The sequence below is a fragment of the Aythya ferina genome (assembly GCF_964211825.1).
Source record: "Aythya ferina genome assembly, chromosome: 3".
Taxonomy (NCBI): Eukaryota; Metazoa; Chordata; class Aves; order Anseriformes; family Anatidae; genus Aythya; species Aythya ferina.
The window spans coordinates 19873388-19897946 of NC_140298.1; the positions used below are offsets into that span (position 1 = coordinate 19873388).

General features: G+C 35.3%; 1 protein-coding gene across 1 annotated transcript in view; it reads right to left on the reverse strand.

Annotated features, from left to right (window-relative positions):
- USH2A (usherin) overlaps positions 1-24559 on the reverse strand; it is a 417498-nt gene that overhangs the window by 300650 nt on the left and 92289 nt on the right. Inside the window, exons 14-20 of the mRNA XM_084512774.1 lie at positions 20796-20979; positions 15558-15721; positions 11339-11497; positions 7747-8241; positions 5750-6013; positions 4084-4241; positions 870-1014 (exon numbers count right to left, since the gene is read on the reverse strand). Coding sequence (XP_084368900.1) covers positions 870-1014; positions 4084-4241; positions 5750-6013; positions 7747-8241; positions 11339-11497; positions 15558-15721; positions 20796-20979 — 1569 coding nt within the window. The remainder of the gene's footprint in view (positions 1-869; positions 1015-4083; positions 4242-5749; positions 6014-7746; positions 8242-11338; positions 11498-15557; positions 15722-20795; positions 20980-24559) is intronic.

A 24559-nucleotide genomic window follows, 5' to 3' on the forward strand; every position in this document is an offset into this window, starting at 1 on the left:
TTGCATGAAAAGACTCATGAAGCTGATTTTCATAACAATTTCTGTCTCAAAACCCTCTTGATCCTTGGATGTCTAAGAAGTGATTTCATACCAGTCTTTTCTTCAAAGTAAATGCAGGCTTCTTCCATCCCTGTTCTATATCAATGCTTATTTTATTCTAAATTTGTAGAAAGTTAGTATCTTTGAAATCCTTGATATGTGGTTGAAATTAGCTCAAAGTGAAAATTTATTAAGGTGTACAGACACAACTATGCATCTTCTTAATTACCATTTTCTTAGGGAAGTTTAAGCATACATATCTACAAAATATCTTAAATCTCAGGAGTTAAATAAGCATTGTCAAGAGAACAGATGCAAAGCATGGATCTCACCTCCAATTTAGACACACAAATATACTATTTACCTATGTTAGTCATGCATAAAAACCGTGCAACTCTCCCTTCGGGGGTTAAGCAAGGCATTACATAGTACTTACACTTTGCATGCTCTGTTATGTAAATGTGACACACACTATAAAAATGAACAATAAATGAACAACTTAGCATCATAAATGAAGGAATGGGCTCAGCAACACTTATGTACAGTTACAGCTTAAATAAATGTGAACAAATATATAGAGACATCCATAACTTGCAACTGAGAGAGCAGAACATGCATCCTGTTGCCATAATGTAATAATGTAACTTAAATGTTCGCTGAAAATGTTTTGTTTTTAATCTGTCAAGGTAAACAAATAATAATTAAGCAAGTCACATTGTATTAATAGAACACCTACCCCTGTCACTGTGCATCAAACTATGATCATCTTAATGGCATTCATTAGTAAACTGTGTATTAGCTTTGCACTTTAATACAGATTGTTTCCTTACCAGCTGCCAAGGTTTGCCCCATTCCTGGATCACTGGTAATACAACCAATTTGATTGCAGAGAGTAATAGTAAAGTTGTATGTCCTGTACGGTTTTAACCCTGTTGCTACATAGGAAAGCTCGTAAGCCTCAGCTATATGCAAAACCTGCAAAGCAAACACATTGGAATATAAAAGTTTGTTAATAATATTTTCCTTCCTATTAATCAGTGACATATTCACTAATAAGAAACTTGTCTCTGAATTTGCAGATTCCTTCATTTAGATGTGGAAAAGCTTGCAAGGACCACTTGAGGGAGAGGATTATTTTGGAGAATCTCAGCAAGCTAGGATTTAAATGATAATACTTCCCATCACACTGTTTTATGAGGTAATAAGCCTGTTCCTGAGTGGATAAATGAGGAAACAAAGTTATTGCCTCATAAAACTGTGTGGTGGTGCAGTTATCACTACTAACTGTGCAGCTACAACCCAGATGACAAGGATGACACTATTAAGTGGTGAAATCTGATCACCACTGAATGAATGACGTGATTAGGAGGCATTAGAAGGAATGGGAATAACTAACACCTACAGACATTTGAATTTGTTTCATGCTAATGTTATTTCAAGCTATCAGTTAGAGGGGAAGATGTTATCTTTTCTATAACTTCTTTATCAGATGGTTATTTAAATGAAAAATCTTACAAGCCTGTGACCAGAACAATTCACAAATATCACAGAATCACAGAATCACAGAATTTCTAGGTTGGAAGAGGCCTCCAAGATCACCCAGTCCAACCTCTGACCTAACGCTAACAGTCCCCACTAAACCATATCCCTAAGCTCTACATCTAAACGTCTTTTAAAGACCTCCAGGGATGGTGACTCAACCACTTCCCTGGGCAGCCTGTTCCAGTGCCTCACAACCCTTTCAGTGAAGAAGTTCTTCCTAACATCTAACCTAAAACTCCCCTGGCTCAACTTAAGCCCATTCCCCCTCGTCCTGTCACCAGGCACGTGGGAGAATAGACCAACCCCCACCTCGCTACAGCCTCCCTTGAGGTACCTATAGAGAGCGATAAGGTCACCCCTGAGCCTCCTCTTCTCCAGGTTGAACAAGCCTAGCTCCCTCAGCTGCTCCTCGTAGGACTTGTTCTCCAGGCCCCTCACCGGCTTCGTCGCCCTTCTCTGCACCCGCTCAAGCACCTCAATGTCCTTCTTGTAGCGAGGGGCCCAAAACTGAACACAGTACTCGAGGTGCGGCCTCACCAGAGCCGAGTACAGGGGGACGATCACCTCCTTAGCCCTGCTGGTCACACTGTTCCTGATACAAGCCAGGATGCTGTTGGCCTTCTTGGCCACCTGAGCACACTGCTGGCTCATATTCAGCCGACTATCCACCATCACTCCCAGGTCCTTCTCTGCCTGGCAGCTCTCCAACCATTCCTCTCCCAGCCTGTAGCTCTGCTTGGGGTTATTGCGCCCCAGGTGCAGGACCCGGCACTTGGCCTTGTTGAACTTCATGCAGTTGACCTCAGCCCATCGGTGCAGCCTATCCAGATCCTCCTGCAGAGCTTTCCTACCCTCAAGCAGATCGACACACGCACCTAACTTGGTGTCATCTGCGAACTTACTGAGGGTGCACTCGATGCCCTCGTCCAGATCATCGATGAAGATATTAAAGAGGACCGGCCCCAGCACCGAGCCCTGGGGGACGCCACTGGTGACTGGCCTCCAACTGGACTTGGCTCCATTCACCACGACTCTTTGGGCCCGGCTATCCAGCCAGTTTCTAACCCAACGAAGCGTGCACCAGTCCAAGCCAAGAGCAGCCAGTTTCTTGAGGAGAATGCTGTGGGAGACGGTGTCAAAAGCCTTGCTGAAGTCAAGGTAGACCACATCCACAGCCTTTCCCTCATCCACCCAGTGCGTCACTCTGTCATAGAAGGAGATCAGGTTCGTCAGGCATGACCTGCCTTTCATAAAGCCATGCTGACTGGGCCTGATCGCCTGCTTCCCCTGCAAGTGCTGCGTGATGACTCTCAGGAGGATCTGCTCCATGAGCTTCCCTGGCACTGAGGTCAAACTGACAGGCCTGTAGTTTCCCGGGTCTGCCCTCCAGCCCTTCTTGTAGATGGGCGTCACATTTGCTAGCCGCCAGTCAACTGGGACCTCCCCCGATAGCCAGGACTGGTGATAAATGATGGACAGTGGCTTGGCCAGCTCCTCTGCCAGTTCCCTCAGTACCCTTGGGTGGATCGCATCCGGCCCCATCGACTTGTGCACATCCAAGTGCCGTAGCAGGTCGCCAACCATTTCTTCGTGGATAGTGAGGGCCACATCCTGCTCCCCATCCCCTTCCACCAGCTCAGGGTACTGAGTATCCAGAGAACATCCGGTATTGCCGCTAAAGACTGAATATATATTGTTACAACAGCTACAGGAGGTAGGTAGTTAGTGTTAGGAGGTAGGTAATTAGTGTTATTCCCATTATATAGACAAACAAGTTGAGGCCCATTTGTGGTCTGAAAACCAAAATTCAATAGTGAAGTGAGAAATACAGCATCAGAGCACCAGATCCACTCCTACACCCTCATTATATATGTCGGTGTATTTTTGCCCATTCTTAAGGTTTTAGATTACTATTACTACCATGTAATAGTAACAAATATGGTATTACTCCATTATTATATTATTATTCTGTATTATTATATATTCCAAAAACCATGGTATTTGTTTGCCAAACCCAGCCATTCTAAAATTACAACTGTATTTAAAAATCACGTTTAGATATTATAAAGTATTTTTTCTGCTGTTTTAGGTTTCCCCAATCCAAAGACTTGTCCATTATCCAGGAGTCCAGACAATTATCTTTTTAATGTAGGTATAAATTCCTCCAGACACCATGACTTTAAGCATATCAGCAAACATAACAATAATATAGAATCAGACCATGCAAAGATCAAGGCAATTTAAAATGTTGTTGATCAATCTGATTCTTCCTTATTTTGAATCTTACCCACAACTGAAAACAAGTCATCTCAGGAATAAAACTTTTAGATTTAAAGTAATGTATAAACATTACAGAACAGTCAAGATGAAGTGATGAGTGAAAAACTTACATCAGGAGATATACAGAAAATCAGTCAAATAATTCACAAACATCAAGAAGGACATCGGACTTTATCAGTTTTCCTATTACAATTTAGGAAAAATTTATCATAAAAATACTACCTGGGAAAATGGTGGCAAGAACCTTTGTTCAGTCATCAAACTGATGCTGTATCCTATCACTTCTCCTCTTGATAAATTATCTTCAGGTTTTTCCCACGACACATTGAGCGAAAATGGTGAAAGTGGGAATACTGAAGGAGCTGGCATGAACACTGGGGCTGAAATCAAATTAATATAAAAACATTTATAAAATTACACAAATTATAATGCCACATTTCACACAGTATTTGTGAAACACCATTTCAGGCAGTCTTTTCCAATTCGATTCTTTTTTAACTATGTTTTCAAGCCTAACTGGAATTTGCTCGTTATTTTGATAGTGCATAAAAAGTACATCATTCTCTTGTTTTCTACTCTGTCCATGAATGCAGAACAAAACTCTGCCCATGTCTTAAAAGAAATCCTAATTGACAATAAAGCCTTTAACTGCAGCAGGTAGAAAATACATACAAATGAAAAACTCTTGAAGAAAAACTTCATGCAACCTGGGAAAAAACTGATAAAAGCAAAAAGTGTTCAATACCTCAGCATCTTAAAAGCAATTTTGTTTGCTAGGCCAGTTTGAAATTAACATGTCTCTCACTTCTAACAAAACCGTTCCCTTGTCTTCCATAGCTAAATCTGTAAAAGGATTGTTTGCACCACAGTTAAATCCCCACCTGATTACTCTGTAATAATAGGATACCAACTCACAGCACTTCTGTTACGTACAACCACACTAATGGACCTCTTTCCAAATACAATTTAACACTTTTATAACATACAGTATTTAAGAACAGATAAGCACAAAGACTCATTTTGAAAAGGGAATTATTTTAGCCAGTAGCTTTTTAGGCTCAGGCCTGAAAAACTTTCAAGCTTTTGGCAAACAATAGCATCAGTGATGTAACTGAAATGTTTAATTGCAGAACAGAGGCTGTATCAGACTAAAAAACATACTCTTCTGGTGTAAGCATTGAAATAAGTACCTGTTATTTCAGAATAATATGTCAAATGGAACACTTTTTTGAAAATTTGATCAGTGAGGTCATAAGAGTTGTTGTGATTTGATTCTTAAAATTTCTCAAAAAGAAATGGTTCGTATTATGATAGCTGGCCTGTATCAAACCATATGAAAAGTTTCAAATGCTATACTTCTAAAAACAAAAGTGACCATTTTGAGTTCTGGAAATAAATAAAAATGAAAAACCCACCACCTTTCTTAAATGAGGCTTCTTATCAAAGCCTCATTTCAGGAGAACTCACTTGAACCTCTTTCCTATACCTTCTTGAACAACATTCCTACTCATACCAACTCATATATATTTGTGATTAAACCAATTTTATTTATTTATTTTTTCTCCCTTTAAAGGGCACATAACTAAAAACTGTGAAAACAGTAGAGAGTTCAAACACTTCTTGATAGATTTTACATTTTGTAATCTTAAAATTTTTAAGTGACAGATTTGTTTTCTTTAGCAATATGATATTATGTTGAAGAAAATATTTTGACTGAACATGCTAGGTTATGAGATAAAATGACTTTTGTTTTATTTAGTAAAAACCAAGAATTTTTCCCTATTTGAATTACTACTGAACACATCTTAACAACAACAACACTTTAAGAATATATTCTAATTTATTTTATCCTTTAGTTTTCAATGAACAAATTTAAACCACTATTTACCAGCCTCTGCTGTTCGTCCTGATATCCAATCTGAAGATGTACTACCTGCCATGTTTACTGCTAGCACATAAAATTCATATTTTGTGAATGGCTCAAGATCAGTGACTGTGGTACTGGTCTGCGGTGGAGCCAAAGCATTTTCATTAGCAGACTCCAGAACTGGTTGAGGGCTGAGCCATCCACTGCTTTGGAAAACACGAATTTCAGGAGTAAGAAAGTTCTCAAATGATTTTCTCATGTAAAGTTCATATCTTATAATTATACCTAGAGGGAGAGGAAAAAAAAAAAAATATATATATATATATATATATATATTGCATTTAAGCTATTTCTGGAATACTACTAAATTACTAACACCAAAATAACATTACATTTAAAATCATAACAACTGATCTGTCAACATCATAGAAAATATAGCATAAGAAGTTTTATAACCTGTGTAGTTATCAACCAAATACTCGTTTTGCCATTTCTTGCATTACACTGTTTATTTTCACCTCCATACAATTTTGGGATTTGATAACAAATACCTGAACTAAAGGGACATTTTCAAGTTTATTTATTTATTTATTTTTACACAATGAATAGGGGACTTTTTTTTTTTTTTTTGAGTGAGAATTAAATGCTAATAGTTCAGAAACAACTACAGGATAGCGTGTAGATACATAGATCTGTGTGTGAGAGAAAGAGGGTTTTCCATCAGAGTAAACCTATTACACACACGGAAAGGTCTCAGCACTTTGGAAAAAATGGCTTTACCATTGCAGTATGAAGAGATACATGACCTAGGAATGATCACGGAAATGGTTTAGCTCCACAAACAGAGCACAAGAGTGCTGCCTAGAGATTTCCAAAATAAAGGAGATGAGATATTGAAGAAAGGAGATGAAGTTAATTACCATATAACATATATATTTGGGGCTGTAATCATGCACGGAAACAGAGAGGCAGCTTAGGAGAAAAAACTTCTAAAGATAAACTTCTAAAAACTTCTCGTTTGTCATTTGCAAACTCCAGGAAATCTAACCAGAAATGAAATTTAAGAGGATTGCTTAAAACTTCCTGTTGTACTGGCATTACACACAGGTAATTGCTATGAAGGAAACCATGAGCAATATATGCTACATATTGATGCACAAGTATTGACAGACATTTTCATGGCCTGTCTTATAGGAATGGCATTTCTAAAAACTTAGAGGCATTCTTCCTGTCTCACCTGGTAAAAGCTAGCAAAAATGTTCATAGAGAATGCTAAGCCCCCAATACACACCTGCTCATTTTGGGAACGGAGAAATAGGCTCATTTTGTGAAGAGATAAACAGGCTTGGTTTAGAATGCACAAATATTAGTGCTTGTAAGTGCAAGATCACAAAGCTCAATGGCATGTATATCAAGAGATAAAGTGTTTACCAGTAAAATTCGTGGCATCACAAAAGTATCCTACAACAGCTGTGTTCTCAGGTTCAAAAACCTAAAATATTATTAGGCAAGTTAGACCAGCAACTCTTGGCAATAGCATAATCCCTAACAAAGTTACACTGGTAATAGAATTAGTTACAACACATGACAAATGGTTTTAAAAACAGATTTCTCTGTTAATTTTTAGATTCTTTTCATAACTATTGCCTGCTTGTTTATGCTTTATGCAGCAATATCACACATCTGTCTGAACTAGCCTATTTGGCAAATTAGGAAAAAATTAATTTTACTGTAAATGTTTAATTATAAATGTGCTTTTTCTGATGCAGCAGATGCCACTAAGGGCTAAATCCTGAATCTAAGGCCTAAATCCTGAACCCAGCACATCGGTGTTCTAGACTCCAAAACAACAAAACAGACTCCAAGACTACATTTAGTGGTGTCAGGCAAATTCAGATGATTCCTTACTTTATTCTCAGTTTATGTCCCACAGCTAAGGATATTCTAATCAAATTAGAGAAAAATACTGATTTTTCTTTGCAAAATTTTTGACTTGTGAAAATAAATATATGTCCTACCATTTGGTTTCACAGGTGGTGACCATTCCACAGACAGTTCTGTAGAGCTGATGGTTTTTATAACCGGTGGGAGTAGCCCTTCTGGAGGAGCTTGTGCAGTAATTACTGTCACTGGCTGGCCCTTTAAGCAACCTCCAGAAGTACAAGCTTGCACAGAAAAAACATACTTGGTAAATGGCATGAGATTCCAAATAATTGCTGAAGTTTTTAAGCCTTCATACTGGCCACAAGGCTGAAGATCAACCAAGCCAGTACACATCAAAATGTATTTCTCTATGGGCCCAGAGTCATTTGATGGGGCTGTCCAGTAAAGCAAAACAGAGTGGTGACTAACAGGAAAGACTGGAGTTAAGTTCAAGTTTCCTGTAGGTGTCCCAGACTTTGTTCTGTATGTCACTGAGGCACTTCTAGTAGAACCATGAATGTTGCTGGTTTGGATGTAGTAGGAATAGAAGGTATATGGAGATAAGGTGCTATCAATGAAGGTCTGAATACCTAAAACAAACAGGTGAGAAGAAAATTTTATCAGTCTAACACATTTTTAAAAAATCTTATTTTGTATACTTAAGGTCCTTCCAACAAGCTCAATATGTAAGATATTTATGCACGTTTGCATACCCTTCTTGAGATCATCATGATCATCGTAACTTCTCAGTTTTTTGTTTTTTTTTTTTAAATCTCCCAATGTACATTGCCAACACCAGAGAAACAGATTTTCCACTGAATTCCTCCTAGTTCCTGCTTTCATCATGAACAAGATTAGTACAATTATCTTATTATTCATCCTTTGCTTGGAAATAATGATTTCAAATGTAAATCAGCATCAGTATTAGTGGAGCTGATATAGAAAAAAATCCATGAAATTTTACACCTCTTTTTTCATTTATTTCATAGAATAAGACCACATATTTGACCTTTCTATGCTTTCATGTCCTCACTTCTAAAACAGTGCTTAATAGTTCATTTGTAAAGCACTTGATCTTGGATGAAGAATGAAACAGAAGTGCAAATACTTATTAAAAAGGTCTGAAGCCTGTATTTACCTTCCTCACCTCTCACTTTCCATTATGTTAGATAGCTTTTTAGCAGCCATGACCACGAATACCTCTCAGGTATATCCTAGAAGCAGCTAGGCATCTTAGCCTATGACCAGCCATGGCACAATATGAATTTATATACAACTGATGTCATACATAGTTTTGGTTTAAGAAACAGTGAACAGTATATTATATGCTACAGCATGGATACTCTGAAAACTTCTTCAAAGCAAAAGGAGAGGCCAGATCTCAGTCCTCTCCGTACATCTGCACAAGCAAGACAGCCCTAAGTACAACATAAAGACCACCACAGAATAATCTGTATTGCTAGATATTCAGTCTTTGGCATTGTAGTACAAAAGCAGCAGCAGCCCCAGTAATTGCTTAAAGCACATTAACTACACACATGATCACAAACTTGTCAATGGAGTTCAGCAGTAAAGGGACTGGGTACTCTCATCTTCTACTCTTTTAAACCCTAGTACTTTAGGCAAGGTTCCAAAATGGCTCTGCCAGCAGCAGTAGTGGCTTTTGCAATATCTGTGTGCATTACAAGACACTGGATTGAATTCAGCAAGTTTTTTCAATGCTGATGAACAATTGATAACTAGGTGGTAAGTTTTATTTTGATAGGAATATAGGCTAGATAAAAATAAACAAATTAAAAAATAAAAATAAAAAAAAAATAAAAAAAAAAATAAAAATAAAGCTAGAACCTGTGTGATTTGGAGTTAGAATCTTAAGTACCCTTTTCCCCCCACATTTTAGAGCAAGTATTTCATTTTAGCCTTAAGACAGACTGGTATCTACTGAGCCTCTGGTTTCTGAGAGCAGTTAGCAAAACAGTGTTTTAATTAGGCATTTTACAATAGTATCAGCCAGATCTCCAGTACAGTTTAGAGGATTATTCTTATTTTTTCCTTGGAAAGTTCAGTGTTTCTATAAAACTTTCATTTATTTATAAAGTAACATTCATTATCCTGTTGCATTCACAGGATATATCATAAACATTCTAAATTCCATGATATACTGAGAAAAAAAGTAATAAACTAATTTTTCTTAAAATAAAACAAAGTTCTGATAGCATTAACAAAGTATTTTTGGCATTCAAAGGCCAGCAGATGATTTCACATCATTAATTAGAAATTAATTAAATTTTTAGAATTTAATTTTTAGAAAGTAATTAGATTCTTTGCCAGAAAATGTCAAAAATGCCTTTTTAAACCAAATCTGTTTTCAGAAATTGAAAGTTTTATTAAGTAGAAACATTTTATTAAGTAGAAACAGTTTCATTATCCAGATAATGATATTCAGATTTTTTCACTCTATAAAGTATGTAAGTGGAGTCATGAAATAACATCCTTAATAATGCACTCTGAGTTTATTACATTACAGAGCACAAATTTAAGACAAGAAAATATATAATAGTGTCACTTTTGAAATAACAATATTTTTTTACTAAATTTAGACTTTTAAAGCAAATAAGGGATTGGCATATTTTCTATTTGTTTTACTTTTTATTTTCTTTTTTTTCTATTATTATAATTTTTCTTTTTCTCCTCTCAGTCAGTTAATCCCATGCATGGATTGCATACCTTCCTTCACAGTACATACTGCAGAGTATCCCATTCAAGCATAAGCCAATTGATTACATGCAGTAATCAATTGTAACAAAGCAGAATGCACCAGAACATTAAAAAAAAAAAAAAATAGATAAACCTTATGAACCTTATTTCACTGTATAAGTCTTTCTCCCACACATACTGCAGGGTACATACCAACAATTAGAAAGTCTTAACTTCTGAAAAATACTGAAGCTCTTTTGGTATGAATATGCAGCAAAGAAGCTGCTAGAAGGGAAATCTAAGTTTAGGGGTATTAAACCATACCTATCCTTTTAAAAAACACTTGTGTACAGTATATATGTAAAATCAGAATCCAAATCTTCTTTTCTTTGATAAGAGGATCAATATTAGCACAAAACAGCCTTTCCATCTAGGACAGAGTGCAAAATCCTTGAGGACTGCCTTCTGAGGATCCCTTTGCAAGCCTCAACATCAAGAAAGTGGTGCTGCAAAAGGCAAACCAGGAACTACACTGATAGCTTAACAAAAGGTGCTAAAAGTTAGACCATAAAAAGCTTTCCTAATCTGTTAACAGTTTAAAACCAGGAGGATTTAAAAAAAAAAAAAAAAAAAAAAAAAAAGTTTAAGCACTTTATGGTCTATTCCATTCACCCCAATTCTTTATCCAGGATTTTAGCAGTGCCTCTCTTAGATTTTGTAGCCTGTGTATTTTCGCAGGGAATGCTTTTAGTAAGGTGTTTTAGATTCAAAAGTAAAAAATTATCAGCCATTTTGTATGATTCACTTTACTGATTTTTGTCCAGGGTGTTAATTTCTTTCAAGAAACATTAATAACACTAAAGGAAGTTAAAGTATTAAAAATCACAAAGGATGATAATGACAGGAGGCAGAAATAATTAAGAAAATTATACAAATATATACACATTTGCACATACACAAAAACTTTGATGTCATCTTATAAATACTTACTATAGGGGTAATAGTCTTCTACTGCATAAATTTCAGTCTCATCTCTATACAGTAGATATGTAAGCCGGTTAGAATTTGGAGAGTCTGGAGAATTCCATGAAAGACTGATAACAGAGGAATTGAGAACTTCTCCTGTAGGAGGTGGTTGCTGTAATGGAGCTAAAACACATATATTAAAAAAAAAAAAAAAAAAAAAAAAAAAAAAAGAGTATTTAATAATGAATGTAATCAATAATTACACAAATAAATAAAAGCATAAAGAAAAAGGTATTTTTTCTTCAAAGAAAAGCTGTATGTAAACATACAATCACCCAGGCAAGACATTCATAAATGGAACTGATCCATCCAAACACTCTCCAAGAAAGCTTGTTATCCAAGTACATCAAACAAACGTACACATTAAAACAAATGACAAATTAATTCCTGCCCTTAATTCCTGCTCCCCAAAATTAAAGCAAATACACCACAATTTTCCAAAACCACTTTTTTCTGCCTTTTTTTCTTTTTCTTTTTTTTTTTTTTTTAGCCAAATATATTTCAAGACTACTATAAAAAGGGAACATATTTATCTGGTCACATTACTGGAGTCTATAGTTCAATTATAATTTTTTTTTTTTTTTTCAGAGGATTCATTCAATTTTAGCATAGGCCTGGCATAAACTTCCTCTAATAGAACAGAAATGAAAAGTCTAACTAACTACACATTTTACTGAAGTGTTACAATATGCCTATCTAATTAACTGACATAAAACACAGGGGCAGATTGTGAAGGCAATTATTTTATTTAGGCAATTTACTTTTATTTGTTTCCAATGAAATTATAAATCAATGAGAGCGAGGCATCTTAACATTTTAAGAAATAGGCTTGAAATTCTTATTTACCAAAATATTACTCTGCTATCACCTCCATTAACTTCAGAAAAAATGTTACTTAATTGCACTACTATCTGTAAAGACATAAACAAGCCTGAAGTTCTCTGGCCAAAAGTCTCACACTATTAGAAAGCTGGTCAAAGTTTCTTCCATGTCCCTTCAAATTCAAATGTATGATCATGGTTCTTTATAAGATGTGGCTATCACTCAGAAAAAAATATATATATTCATAGACACCTATATATCCATACATTTATGTGCACATAAATACATTTATGTTATTTAACTCAGAGCATGAGTCCATATCCTGCTATGAGATCCCCACTCGCTGTGTTATATGTGACAGCATTACTCTCGTACCTTCCCTATACTATGCATTAGTACTGAACAACTCTGGTCTCCTTTGGCAGCTAGTAATTGCTATAGGTTGACTCAAAGTCAGACTGTGCTATTTCCCTACCCTCTTTGCCAAGGGAGGGAAAAACAAGGGATCTACAGGACAACATTTTGCCCAGAATATTGGGGGGAAGTACAGAAATCAATACATGGAGCAAGCTACCATGTACTAGATACAAAACCATCCCTTTCTCCCTAGAAATAGAAACATTAGAAGCATATAGATTTTCATTATTTTTTTCTCCTTCTATTTATAAATGATTGTCATTCTCCTTCTATTTACAAATGATCATCATCTCTGTTGTGTGGATATTTGCTTAATGTACACAAATCACCAAAAGATAATTATCAAAATCTGTTCAGTCAAACTAACAGGAGAAAAGAAGCAAAGAGTGAAGTTACAAATGGGAAATGACACGAGGACCTCAATTCACACAAGTGATAGATGTAGAGAATTACGCCAACATCAGCGGGTGTCATTACATATGGGTTTTTAAACATATATATAAAATATGAGTTGAAGCTCTTTACTTAGAGTACGATAATGAAAAACCCTTTTCCTTCTGCAGTATCTCAGCCAAGAAATAGCAGAAAATATTTCTAGAATCCATTGCATTGAACAGGACACAACCTTCATCCCCAATTAGAAAGCATACGTTGTTTTGCTGCCAGTCTAAAGTTTTTGAGTTCAGCTGAGTTATGAAGTGAATATATGTTAAAGAGTCTACAGCAGTCAAGTTTAAGAATCCTAAATCCCTGACATTTTTGGAAGGTTTCCCTCCATACAATACATGCATAAAATACCAGAGCAATCAAACTTACTGGCATAACCTTTATTTTCCGGTGAGTAGTCTCTCACTATCACATATTGCTCCCATATTTGCTGTTTTACATTTTAGATGTGTAAGCAAAGTATTGTATTTCAGAATTGTTTATGGTGTGTCTAAGATATTGTTGAGCAGAAAAACTGAAAATAGGTCTCTACATTAAAAAATATTAGTTGCATAGTGATAGCAGCTTACATTTGCTATTAAAAGGAAAGACAAGTAAAGATGTGTATAAAAAAATACTGTATTGCTATGAAAATAATCACAAATATCAAAGCAAGTCAAAGTTCTTTATCCATGCAACAAGTATTTTGGTATGAATAATCAAAAGACAGCAATTGCTATATCACTTATGTCCAGAAGAGGACTCCGCATGTCATTTAGAATACTGACGATGTATTTTTTCTAACTAAAATCTATGATATTATTTATCTATGTCATGTTATTATTAATCAATTTTATAGTTGAATTGCCATTGACCTTTATCCAATGTATATCCCAACATAAATAAGTAGGTTGGTTTATGTTTGTAAAGCACTTTGAAGATGAACAGCATCATAAAAGTGACATATATTATTATTATTATACATTCAGTTGAAACATCCTACATTTTTAAAAGAAACAACAACCAATCAACTATCTGCACAGTGAACAGACACTATATGTTCTACAGAAGAGTAAAGGGAAGAACAATACAAAATTGTATCTTAAACAATTCCAAACTTTGAGAACAATCACCTCTGAAACATTACCGTTGTTCTATCCCATTTATAGTATTATGCATTCTGCTATATATATTAATCAGAATTCAAAGGGATTTACAATCCAAATACAAACAAGAATCAAAGGGTCCTTGTAAACAAATTCTTTGTGCATATACATCTCTACTTGCAAGTCCACAGTATGTGCATATCACAATGATATATCATGCCTAGATGCCTGTGCAAAATACAGAGATGTATTTTGTTGAAAGAGGATCCAGAAACACACTGCAGAGATTACTTGGGAATATCTAAACTTGTTGTTGCATTACACATGGCTACATGAGCTAACTCTCACTATACGTCTGGTCAGGCCATTATCAATTAGGTCTGCTAACAGAAATGACCAATTAGCATCTGCAGAGTACCTCATTAACTGGTTATGAGACTTTTAAGACTGGGCTGTTAACTGCATACGGCAGTAGAGCGTACCACAGAGACACAGCACAACTTTTTCACAATTAGCTCAGGTCCTATCCATAGAGTTTGGCACTCCATGGTATGATGCCCTCAAAGCTTTTTTCCAAACACAGAGTTGAAGACAACTTAAAATATGAATCTTCTTATTAAATACACCTTTCCTCTCCTTCTTTAAAATCCCTGCCAGTATAGAGACAGTGGACCAGTGAGCAAATCAGAACATTCAGTTTTGACCAGTTACGACAAAGTCTTGCCATCGCTTCACATCCAGACTTCCTGCAAAGGTGGAAGTGCAGGTGTTCCATTGCAACATGACTCAGTACAACTCAGGATGTGGCCATCAACACAGCATTAGCTCAGACTCGCACATCCCAGTTTATGATGCTCCACATCACATATTTTTCCAAACTGGCGGGACAACAACAACAACAAAAAACAACTCCATGAGGAGACAGGCATAGTAATGTTGCACTGAGGAGCAGATTTTGAATTAATCACAAATCTTGTGATTTTCTGACCAGAAGGCAAGACTTCTGCCTCCTGTCAATGGCAAGACAGGGGGCTAAGCTGTAAGCTGTAAAAGTACTATTCTATTAATGTGACTAAAAGGTGGACTATACTTTTGCCATTGCAAGGAAAGTGGTAGGAAGTGCAAGGGACTTATGGGCCATTACTTCTCAAGTGGGCTAGACTGGTAAGTGTAAGCTGTGTGTATAATACTAAGCAGTCTTTACATCACAACAGAAAACACTCCTAAGAACACCTAATCATGAAAAACAATAATGAAAAAATGATTGTTTTTCACAATCATGAAGAATACCTAAACTAAGGGCAAGAAATATACTATTTTAATAATATAAATAAACTATTTTAATGCTCACAAAATCGATAATGAAACATTAATTTGAAATACATGTTTTTTAAGACCTAACATCCACTTACTTTTACTGCAGCCAAATAGGTTGTGGACATCCAAATTACTAGCATCAGGAGCACAGTTGTCACATTTCAAGCCAGTTACAAACTGTTTACAAACACACTGTCCAGTAACAAGATGACAAGTTGCACTAATGGCTCCTGCAGGATGACAATTACAGTGCTGACATCTATAAACAAAAACAAATCAAGGAAGTGATCACAACACATTAGCACTTCAGTTAAGCACAGTAGGATTTTGTTTAAAAGATTCTTGTGTAACACAAAAATCATAAACAGTGAAATAGCCTGAAACACAGCAGAAAATTCATTAGCCTGATAAAAAAGTAACTTTAAAAAAGGTGCCCATTATAAAAATTAAAACCTCAATGCCAGAATAATGTTCTGATTTATACGAAAACTGCTCAAAATTAAAGCTCTATTAAATACATTGATCCACACATCAAATGCATAATGATGTTTGGTAATAACCACATTATGTACTCAGTCTTGCAATGCTTACCCATGAACCTTTTTTTGCACAACTAGAGTTCAGGGTTACATGTGCTACCAGTTTCACAGGTTTCTGCACAAAATAGGCAACTTTCTAATTTAAAGTAAACTAGTCTTTTGTTGAAAATGAAAATTAGTTAATAATTTATTATAACAGAGGCAACTTGAAGTTGCAAAAATAAACCACTGCAGATAAAGCAGAAAGAATACGAAGACAAGAGTGGAGAAAAAAATATCAGATCAAAATAGTAAAAAATGCAAAGATAAGCAAAACTTATTATAACAGAAAGCACATTTCCTTTGCTGCCTGATAGACAAAATGGAATTAACTTAAAAGGATACTTACACTAGATGTTTAAATTAAGGTATTTGTTAAATTAAATATATATATATTATATATATATATAAGCATCAGTTCATAAAAATGCCACATTTCAATTCTGTAAATCTCTGTGGCATCAGTACAACACTTTCAGCACTAATTTATGCTTTGTTTTTTGCATGTGGAACCTCTCTCAATCAACTTGTTTTTCACTTGCTATATTATTTCCCCACTGACACTCATTTAAAGCAGGGATACCAATGACAGATTATGCAAATATTCAAAGACTTGCAAAATCTCAGAAGTTAAGCAAAGCATTTTTTTCTTTACTGCAACTACTTTTATAATATCCACAGACTACTATTATTTGTTGTAGCAGAAAAAGTCAACAATGGCAAATAAAACATTGAACTTTAGAGTATAATTTAAAAGAGTTTTGAAAAATCAAGAACTGGGAGAAATTTTGGACTGTACAGTGCAGCTAAAACATGCTAGAAAATCTGCACATCACTCCCCTTGTCCTAAGCTGCAAAATTGAGTCCCATTTTCAAGCCTAAACAATATTAGCCTAGAGGGATTCTTATATTACTCCAGGCACCAGGTCCTAAGATGATGAAACAGCAGAAAGACCTTGGAAGAATCTGAGGGAGAGGTAGCCCTGCCACTTCTCCTCTGCTCTGCTAGCTCTAAGACTAGATTAGAATTGTTTGTTTATTTTCTGCTTATCTCCCCTTGACCAATTTCACCAGATCTGAGGAAGTAGGTGGAGGTGCCTTTACACAATTTACTTCACTTTTTTTTTTCCAGTTATCACTGTCACTTTGGCCTATCTCTTCCTATCTGTATGGAGGCAGAAATAAAAGTGAGTTCAGTTACCGTTTAGGTGTTGGCTTTTAACGACAAAGGAAAATGGAAGGGGTGGTGGAAACTGTTTTCACATTAGGACACGAAAATTCAGGTCAATAATCAGTGAAATAGACATTAAATGTGACAGATTTTTAAACAAGTTTAAGAAAACTCTTCACATATATTTTCTACCCATCACAGAGCTATCTGTATTAGAGTTCCTTTACTCCACAGCAGCTTGTGTTGTGTGATCTCCTGGGTAATCATTCAACACCCTTAAAAAGGCTGATAAAAGCTAAAGCTGCAAAATAAGCTGCAAATTTGTTTTATGGACTAATATCCCTTTGGGAATAAATAAAATACATTTTCTCTTGGAAACCACTGTACTGTAGTTTGTGCTCTTTTATAGTCAAGAGAAAAGGGCAATTTTTTCAAACTGTATTAAGTCTTTTCATCTGTAGACAGTGCATCCAAATCCCCCTTCAAATAGAGGTTTTGTTTAGACTATTTAAATGCCATAACTTAAAAAAATGGATTAGTTATAGAAAGAAAGAAGGCACAATTATTTGCTCAGCGATTAAATATTTTATTATTTCATAATTTGATTATATGATATTTATTGCATATAGTTGGGGAGTAACAAAATAGTCTCAGTATATAAACAGTATGAGACAAGCACAAGCTTTTCTTTCTACTCTCCTGTATATTGCTGCACAAATCAGGGCCCCCTGAGTATCCCAGTTTTCATTATCATTCACATGAGACAATCAAACTCGCATACACCTACATTCACAGTAATACTTTCCACTGCCTGATAGGGTGGGGCTGCTTCTTTTCACTTGAAATAGTTGTATTTTCTTCTAAAGTGTAGGCTCCCTTTCTCCACCTGTACTGAATTAGGGTCCTGATCCTGTAAACAGCAAGCACGTCATCATATCCAGTTCCATAGGGTTGCCCACATTTATTTTTAGGGTCAAGATGCCACATACATTGTTTTCTCTAACAGCAGAATGGCACAACTGGCTTTGTTTTCATTCACAGTTCATGGTTAAGGAGTCATTCAATTAAAAAGAGAAAAATTAATTCTTTTAAACTTTTAATCATGTAAGGAATATTTTCAGCGTTCTTGTTAAATGCTACTTCATCAGGATACTCTGAGTCAAATATATTTGAGATTTATTAAATGAGAATTACATATAATCAAAGAAAACGGACTTTAAAACATGGATAGAGAAATGTCGGGCCAAGATGAATTGCAATATTGATTTTGTGAGGATAAATGGTTTTTGTAATATTAATATAGAGAAACCTTTATTACATTGACTCTCTAGGTGCAGTTAGAGCCTCTCCAGCAATCTGTTTAAAATCTTCATTTTTCATCCTTATGGGAAAACTTCACTTGCTAAATGGATTTCATAAACAGTAATCTGTCAAGATATATATATAGATAGATAAACAATTTGTGATGTTCATTGACCTGTTCATTATAGTAAACAATACAGAGATAAGTAATTTCAAATGCGTAACAATGCCCATAATCATTACAGATCTGTTCAGACCACTGCAAACACCCAGAATCTCTAATTCCCTGATTGCCAAGGAAATTTTCCTGCTTCATAAGCTGAAATGCATTAAAAAATATGGAGTTCCTGTTTTATCTTAAGAACATCACAGAGGAATGTATATGTGTGTTGATTTCTTCTAAGGCTCATAGAATTTTAAAGACTCACAGTTTCTGTGTATCACCACTTCTGCTTCTTTTCTGCTATTGTGCTAAGACAGATATGTCTTTGCCACTACAGATAACTCATACCCTTTTTATTCTGTTACTGTAGAATCCTTAAAAGACACTAAGAGCCAGGATGGTTTAAATTGCTTCGTAACTTCACAAAGAAAGAAAAAGCATATTGCTCTTTTTTAAGAAGATAATAACAGTTAAAGAAATGGATTAAGATAGACTAATAGAGACTCGGATTACCATTTTCAGTAGATAAATGTTTCTGCCTGAAGAATAGAGGTACACTGACCGAGTAGATGCTAACCAAAAGGAAGCCAAGTGTATGCAACACAAGTTAATCATGTTAATGTACTACTGGAACAGTCTTCAATACTGTCATGAGGATTAAGAAGTATTAAGGCATTAAAACAACTCTGATTCAAATTCCAGAACTGTAAAAACTTCTGTCTTTACAAGATGAGCTACACTGGATCTAGATATTTCTAGATTTTGAATTTCAGAATGCAACTCAAAATGCAAGTAATTGGGGGCCAATATCTAGTTCAGGAGAGCTATTTCTTCCACATTGAAACCTTTCGCTCACATACTAAAAATAAGAAATAAAATCTACTCCAAGTAACTAAAAAAAAAAAAAAAAAAAAAAAAAAGATCAGTAATAATAAGGAAAACATATTTAAAAGGGATATTTAATATTGCACAGATTATATCCTTTACCATTAGAAATGGCAGGAAGTGAAAATAGGAAGTCCTTATTCTACAGATTACTTTATGGCCATTAGCGGAAGCCTCTGTGACCCACAACAGTAAAAAATAATTTTAAAAATCTCCTAATGAGTGACAGTAACATAAAAGTGAAAGTGAAAAATCTGCACAATAATGTCAAGTATATGCCAGACAAGACTGATAATCACTGCCTAAAAGCATGTCTACCCACAGTAGCTGGGGGAAAGGAGCACAAGGGAAAGAACATGGTACATTTTAAGTCTTTTTTTGTGGAATTTTGTTTTTTTAAGGGCAAACATGTTAAGCATAAGAAAACACATTACCACCATCAGTCTGCATAAAAATATGATAGCATTACAGTTGTGCAATCTTTCTGGACAATATTTAAAAGAAAATTGAGATTGTGGGGATTAAGCAAGAAAGACGACACTGGAAGAGAAAGATAGAGCAATAGTTGGAATTACAATGCACTACCTACAGATATATTTTACACCCCTTACATTCCAGAGAATATATCCATATAATTTCACTGTACGTAAAGGCCCCAGGTTACATTAGATAAACAATTCACCCTGTGGCACATAACTAAGTCCTGAAAAACACACACACCTTCAGAAAAACAGATTTTTAAGAGTAGAGGTGCTATATTTCTACTGCTGCTGAAAAATTTGTAAAGACATGGATATCTGTAAATTTTTTACTTTATTTTTCCATGAAAATGTCTCCCTGGATTTTTTCATAAGCATTCTGCTTATTAGAATGGCAGATTACATTTCCTATATATAATCCAAAACCTGTATTTTAAGAGTAAATGATTAACACCATAGAAAATGACACATTACAGAGGACACCGCAGAATTGTAATGAAAAAATTACCAGTATCTAATACATTAGATAGTATTAGCTTTCATTTTGTTTCTACTGAAATCTGTGGCAAAACTTTTTACTTCACAAGCAAGCACAGAGTAAACGTATAACGTACAACATGTAAATCTCAGAGTGTACATAAATTCAAAGAAGGCTTACTATAAGTAGAGCACCTTTTTATTGTCACTCAGAAAGAGGTACCATGAGAAAAATGTAAAGTATGATATAACTGAATTGTAAAAAAGAAAACACTCACCTCCCTGTGACAGAGTCAAATCCAAAATAATGTTCTTTGCAATGTTCACATGTCTGTCCTGTTACAGAGGCATCTTGGCAAATACATTGGCCAGTTAGCGTATCACAAACCTGACTCACTGAACCGGCTACATGGCACAGGCATGGCAGACAGCCAGTGACACTGGATGGAGAAAAATAAAAACCTAAAAGAGAGAAAGCGATTTTGTATAAGCGACAATATAAGAACAGATGCAAAAAGTGAACCCAATAAGACTGATATTAACTTGCCTATAATCCAGGATGAAACAAAAGAATGAAAGATTAAGTAATACATATAACCCAAAACAAAACAGTATAGCCTTTTCAGCACAGAGCTTCTAAATGTTGTCATTGGCATTTTTAAAGATGATATTCATCCTGCAGTTGCCAATTCTGATTTTTTATTCTCTATCTTCAGACTTTGTTATAGACAGAGCAAATTCAAATGCAAAATAGGAGGAGTACATTAACATATCGATGGGGAAAGTAAAGACCCAAGGACATGAGAGGTGCTAACAAATGCAGTAGAAGCATAAAAAGTAATATGCAAGAACAGGCATTTGTGTATTCTGGTCTGTGATCTAATCCCTGACAATGGCCAGTATTAAACAGTTGCAAAATGCAAGAAATGCATTTGTTTTCTTAGGAAGGTCTCTTAATCTTTCTCAGCCAGTGGTTGGCTGAACCCTTGGAACATTAGGAAGATTCTTAAAAACGCCTATATTTAGTCAGTATTCCCAGGTCTATGTGATTTTTTTTCTTTTCTTTTTTTTTTTTTTTTTTTTTTTTACTCCTATTAAACACATAGCTTGTATCCTACACACACAATAAATAAATAGATAAAAAACACCTTTCACAGTAAATAATAAACTATTGAAAAAAAGTTACTCATCTGCTATTAAAAAGCCTTCATTCTGAATGCCACCCTTCTGTTCCTGTATTATTTCAAATTATCAACTAGAGCATTCACCCTACTTTTCCCGCAGTATATTTGGTACATTTAAGCTATACTATTTATTTTTCTTTCCCCTCACAATGAAACTTCATCCATGCAACTAACCCATTCCAGATAAATACAATTAGACAGACTGTATATACTTCTAAGCTGAGAATTGAAGAACGTAATTCATCATTCACAGCCTCACATGAAATTACAAGCAAGACATTTTGTACAATTTTGTGTGATAATGTACCACTAGTATAGTCTTTTTTTATGTGTATGACTTATGCAAATGATAATGGTGATGCAGTCTTAGTCTGGCACTTGTCAGCCGTGAGTACTGATCTTCAAACACTGAACCTAAGATAGGGCTGTTGTTAGGAGTTTCCGTCTCTGTCATCTGTTTACTATTAATTATTGCACAACTTGAACAGAAGAAAATCCATCTTTAGTCAAACAGGTATGCAGTATTTGCACAGACTTGTCAGACAGCTTTCCTATCTACAGATGAAATTCAATCAGTTTCTTCTTAGTCATGTTCTCAGTTACCAAACCTTTTTCACCGTCCAATAACTTTCTGATGTCCTGCTTTAAAATAAAGGGCCCCAAATTGTATTGTAACATGTCATATTGCCCAAGGCCTTATTATTTATTTTCTCTTACATGAGATAGCTTCATATATACACCCCTAGGGTAGTATTCTCTGTCTTCATAGCAGTGTTGCACTGTGAGCTCATATCCAAATAGCAGAAGAACTAAACAAATTGAAAACATTAGAATTTTACTGCTCAAATCTTTGTTCGAGTTTAGCCTCTGGTCCTCAGTGAGATAAATCTCAAGTGGACACTGAAGTGATATCAGTCTCCAGTTAACATACATTCGCATCGTAAAAAAAACATGCTGTTGGTACTTTATTCCAGAGAGGCCCCAAACTGAGCCACCACAGAGACTGAATAGCTTGAAGTTATTAGTGAGGCAGCATGTATTATCTCATACTGCAGTTGTCTGCACCGTACAGTACCCATCCTGTGCATAAATAGAAGAGACCATTTCCCAGCAATGTCACTCTTGAGCACAATGAACTTCACTTGAAGAATGTAACTGGAAGATAGGAAACAAGTTTAAGCCTGGACTCCAGCAGAAGGTCAAAGCACTACTTCGGTACCCAGTTTACAGGTGTAGTAAATGATAATCATGCAGGCTACAATGGATCCTTGTCCACCAGAAGTTTTGCATAGAAGTGATGTGTAAGAAAATACCATAGTGGATAAATAAGCTGATCTCTAGTATAGAAATGAATTTCAGCTAAGCAGGACTGATCACTATAGCATATACTTTTGTCACAGCAGAAAAAATATTGTGAGTATAAAGAATCAATAGCCTCAAGTTAAACAGCCTGGTTCTAATGTCTATACCCTAATGTCATAACAGCCAAACCACTGTAGAGGAGTATAGAATTTGATACTTTTTTTTTTTTTTTATGATAATCTTCTACAAGCACTCTAAAAATCTACATGAGTTTCTTGATATTCTTGAAATCTAAAAGTGGCAAGTAATAGTCAATTAATAAAAAAAGAAAGGTATGAAAAAGTGAGGTATGTGAAAACATGAGAATGCTCCCTCCAGCCCCCCAAAAAATGTATAGGCAAATTAATAACTTAAATAAGCATTGAAAAAAAAGAGAAGAGATAAATTCATACCATTTTTCATAATTATTATTATTATTATTTACTTCTACCACCTAGAATTTGGCAGGAAGGAATAAGAAACAACTTAATGCAAGCTAAATTTACAGCAAGGTTAGAAGGGCTCATAAAATTTGCTTTATGAAGGATCCACTGTTGTATAATAGAGCCAATTTCCAATTTTAAGACAGCCACTGCAAATCTCTACAAGATCTAAGTATATAGCTAGTATTATGCTTATTCTCTTTCAGATTTTTTTCTAATTCAACTATAACTGATAGCATTTGTCAATCAAATACACTCTTCAAAAGGAAGAATGAAAGTCATAGCAAAGTATTCATCTTCCTTCTTTAATTATACTATTATTTCTCCCACTACATGAAAAGGGACCACCTGAAAAATTCCTTAGCACATATACATGCTTATCAACTACATCAGCATCTCTCATTTCTTAACTACAACTACAGTCTGTGTTGTAAAATGGTTAGCAACACCGTCAATTTTGTCACTGCATGCTTCACATTTCTCTGGTCAAGAAGGGAGGCAACACATACACGAAAGCTCCATACATTTGCCTGGCCATGTTCTGCATTCTGGTTTACACCTTTTCTGTGTATGTCCAGCTGAAAAGCTGTGGTCATTAAGCAAATAAATTAAGCAAATAAGCAAAAATACCTTTTTGGTTTGTTTTGTTTCTTTGCTGCACTGATGAGAAGATTCAAGATCTATGATCTGTGTTGAGGAGGATTTGTGTGGAGCAAATCTTAGTCAGCATGGAACGACAGTCATGGAATAAGACAACTGTTCACTCCTATGCAGCAGATAGGAAGATCAGATCTCTACTTCTGCAATGTAGGACATCTCAAAACCAAGTTGATATATAATGTAAGACTGCATTTTTGTTCTGTTTTCTCTTAGAAACAAGTTTTTCTCTCTCTCTTTTTTTTTTTTTTTTGTTTTGTTTTGTTCTGTTTTGTTTTAAACACAACTAGTTTAAAGTGTATACAAGCATGAATAAATCTATGAAAAATGTTACTTCTGTCAGAACAAATTGGAATACAGCAGGTCACGGATGCAGCTTATGAGATGATACACATGTCTGAATGCTCTTCAAACAAT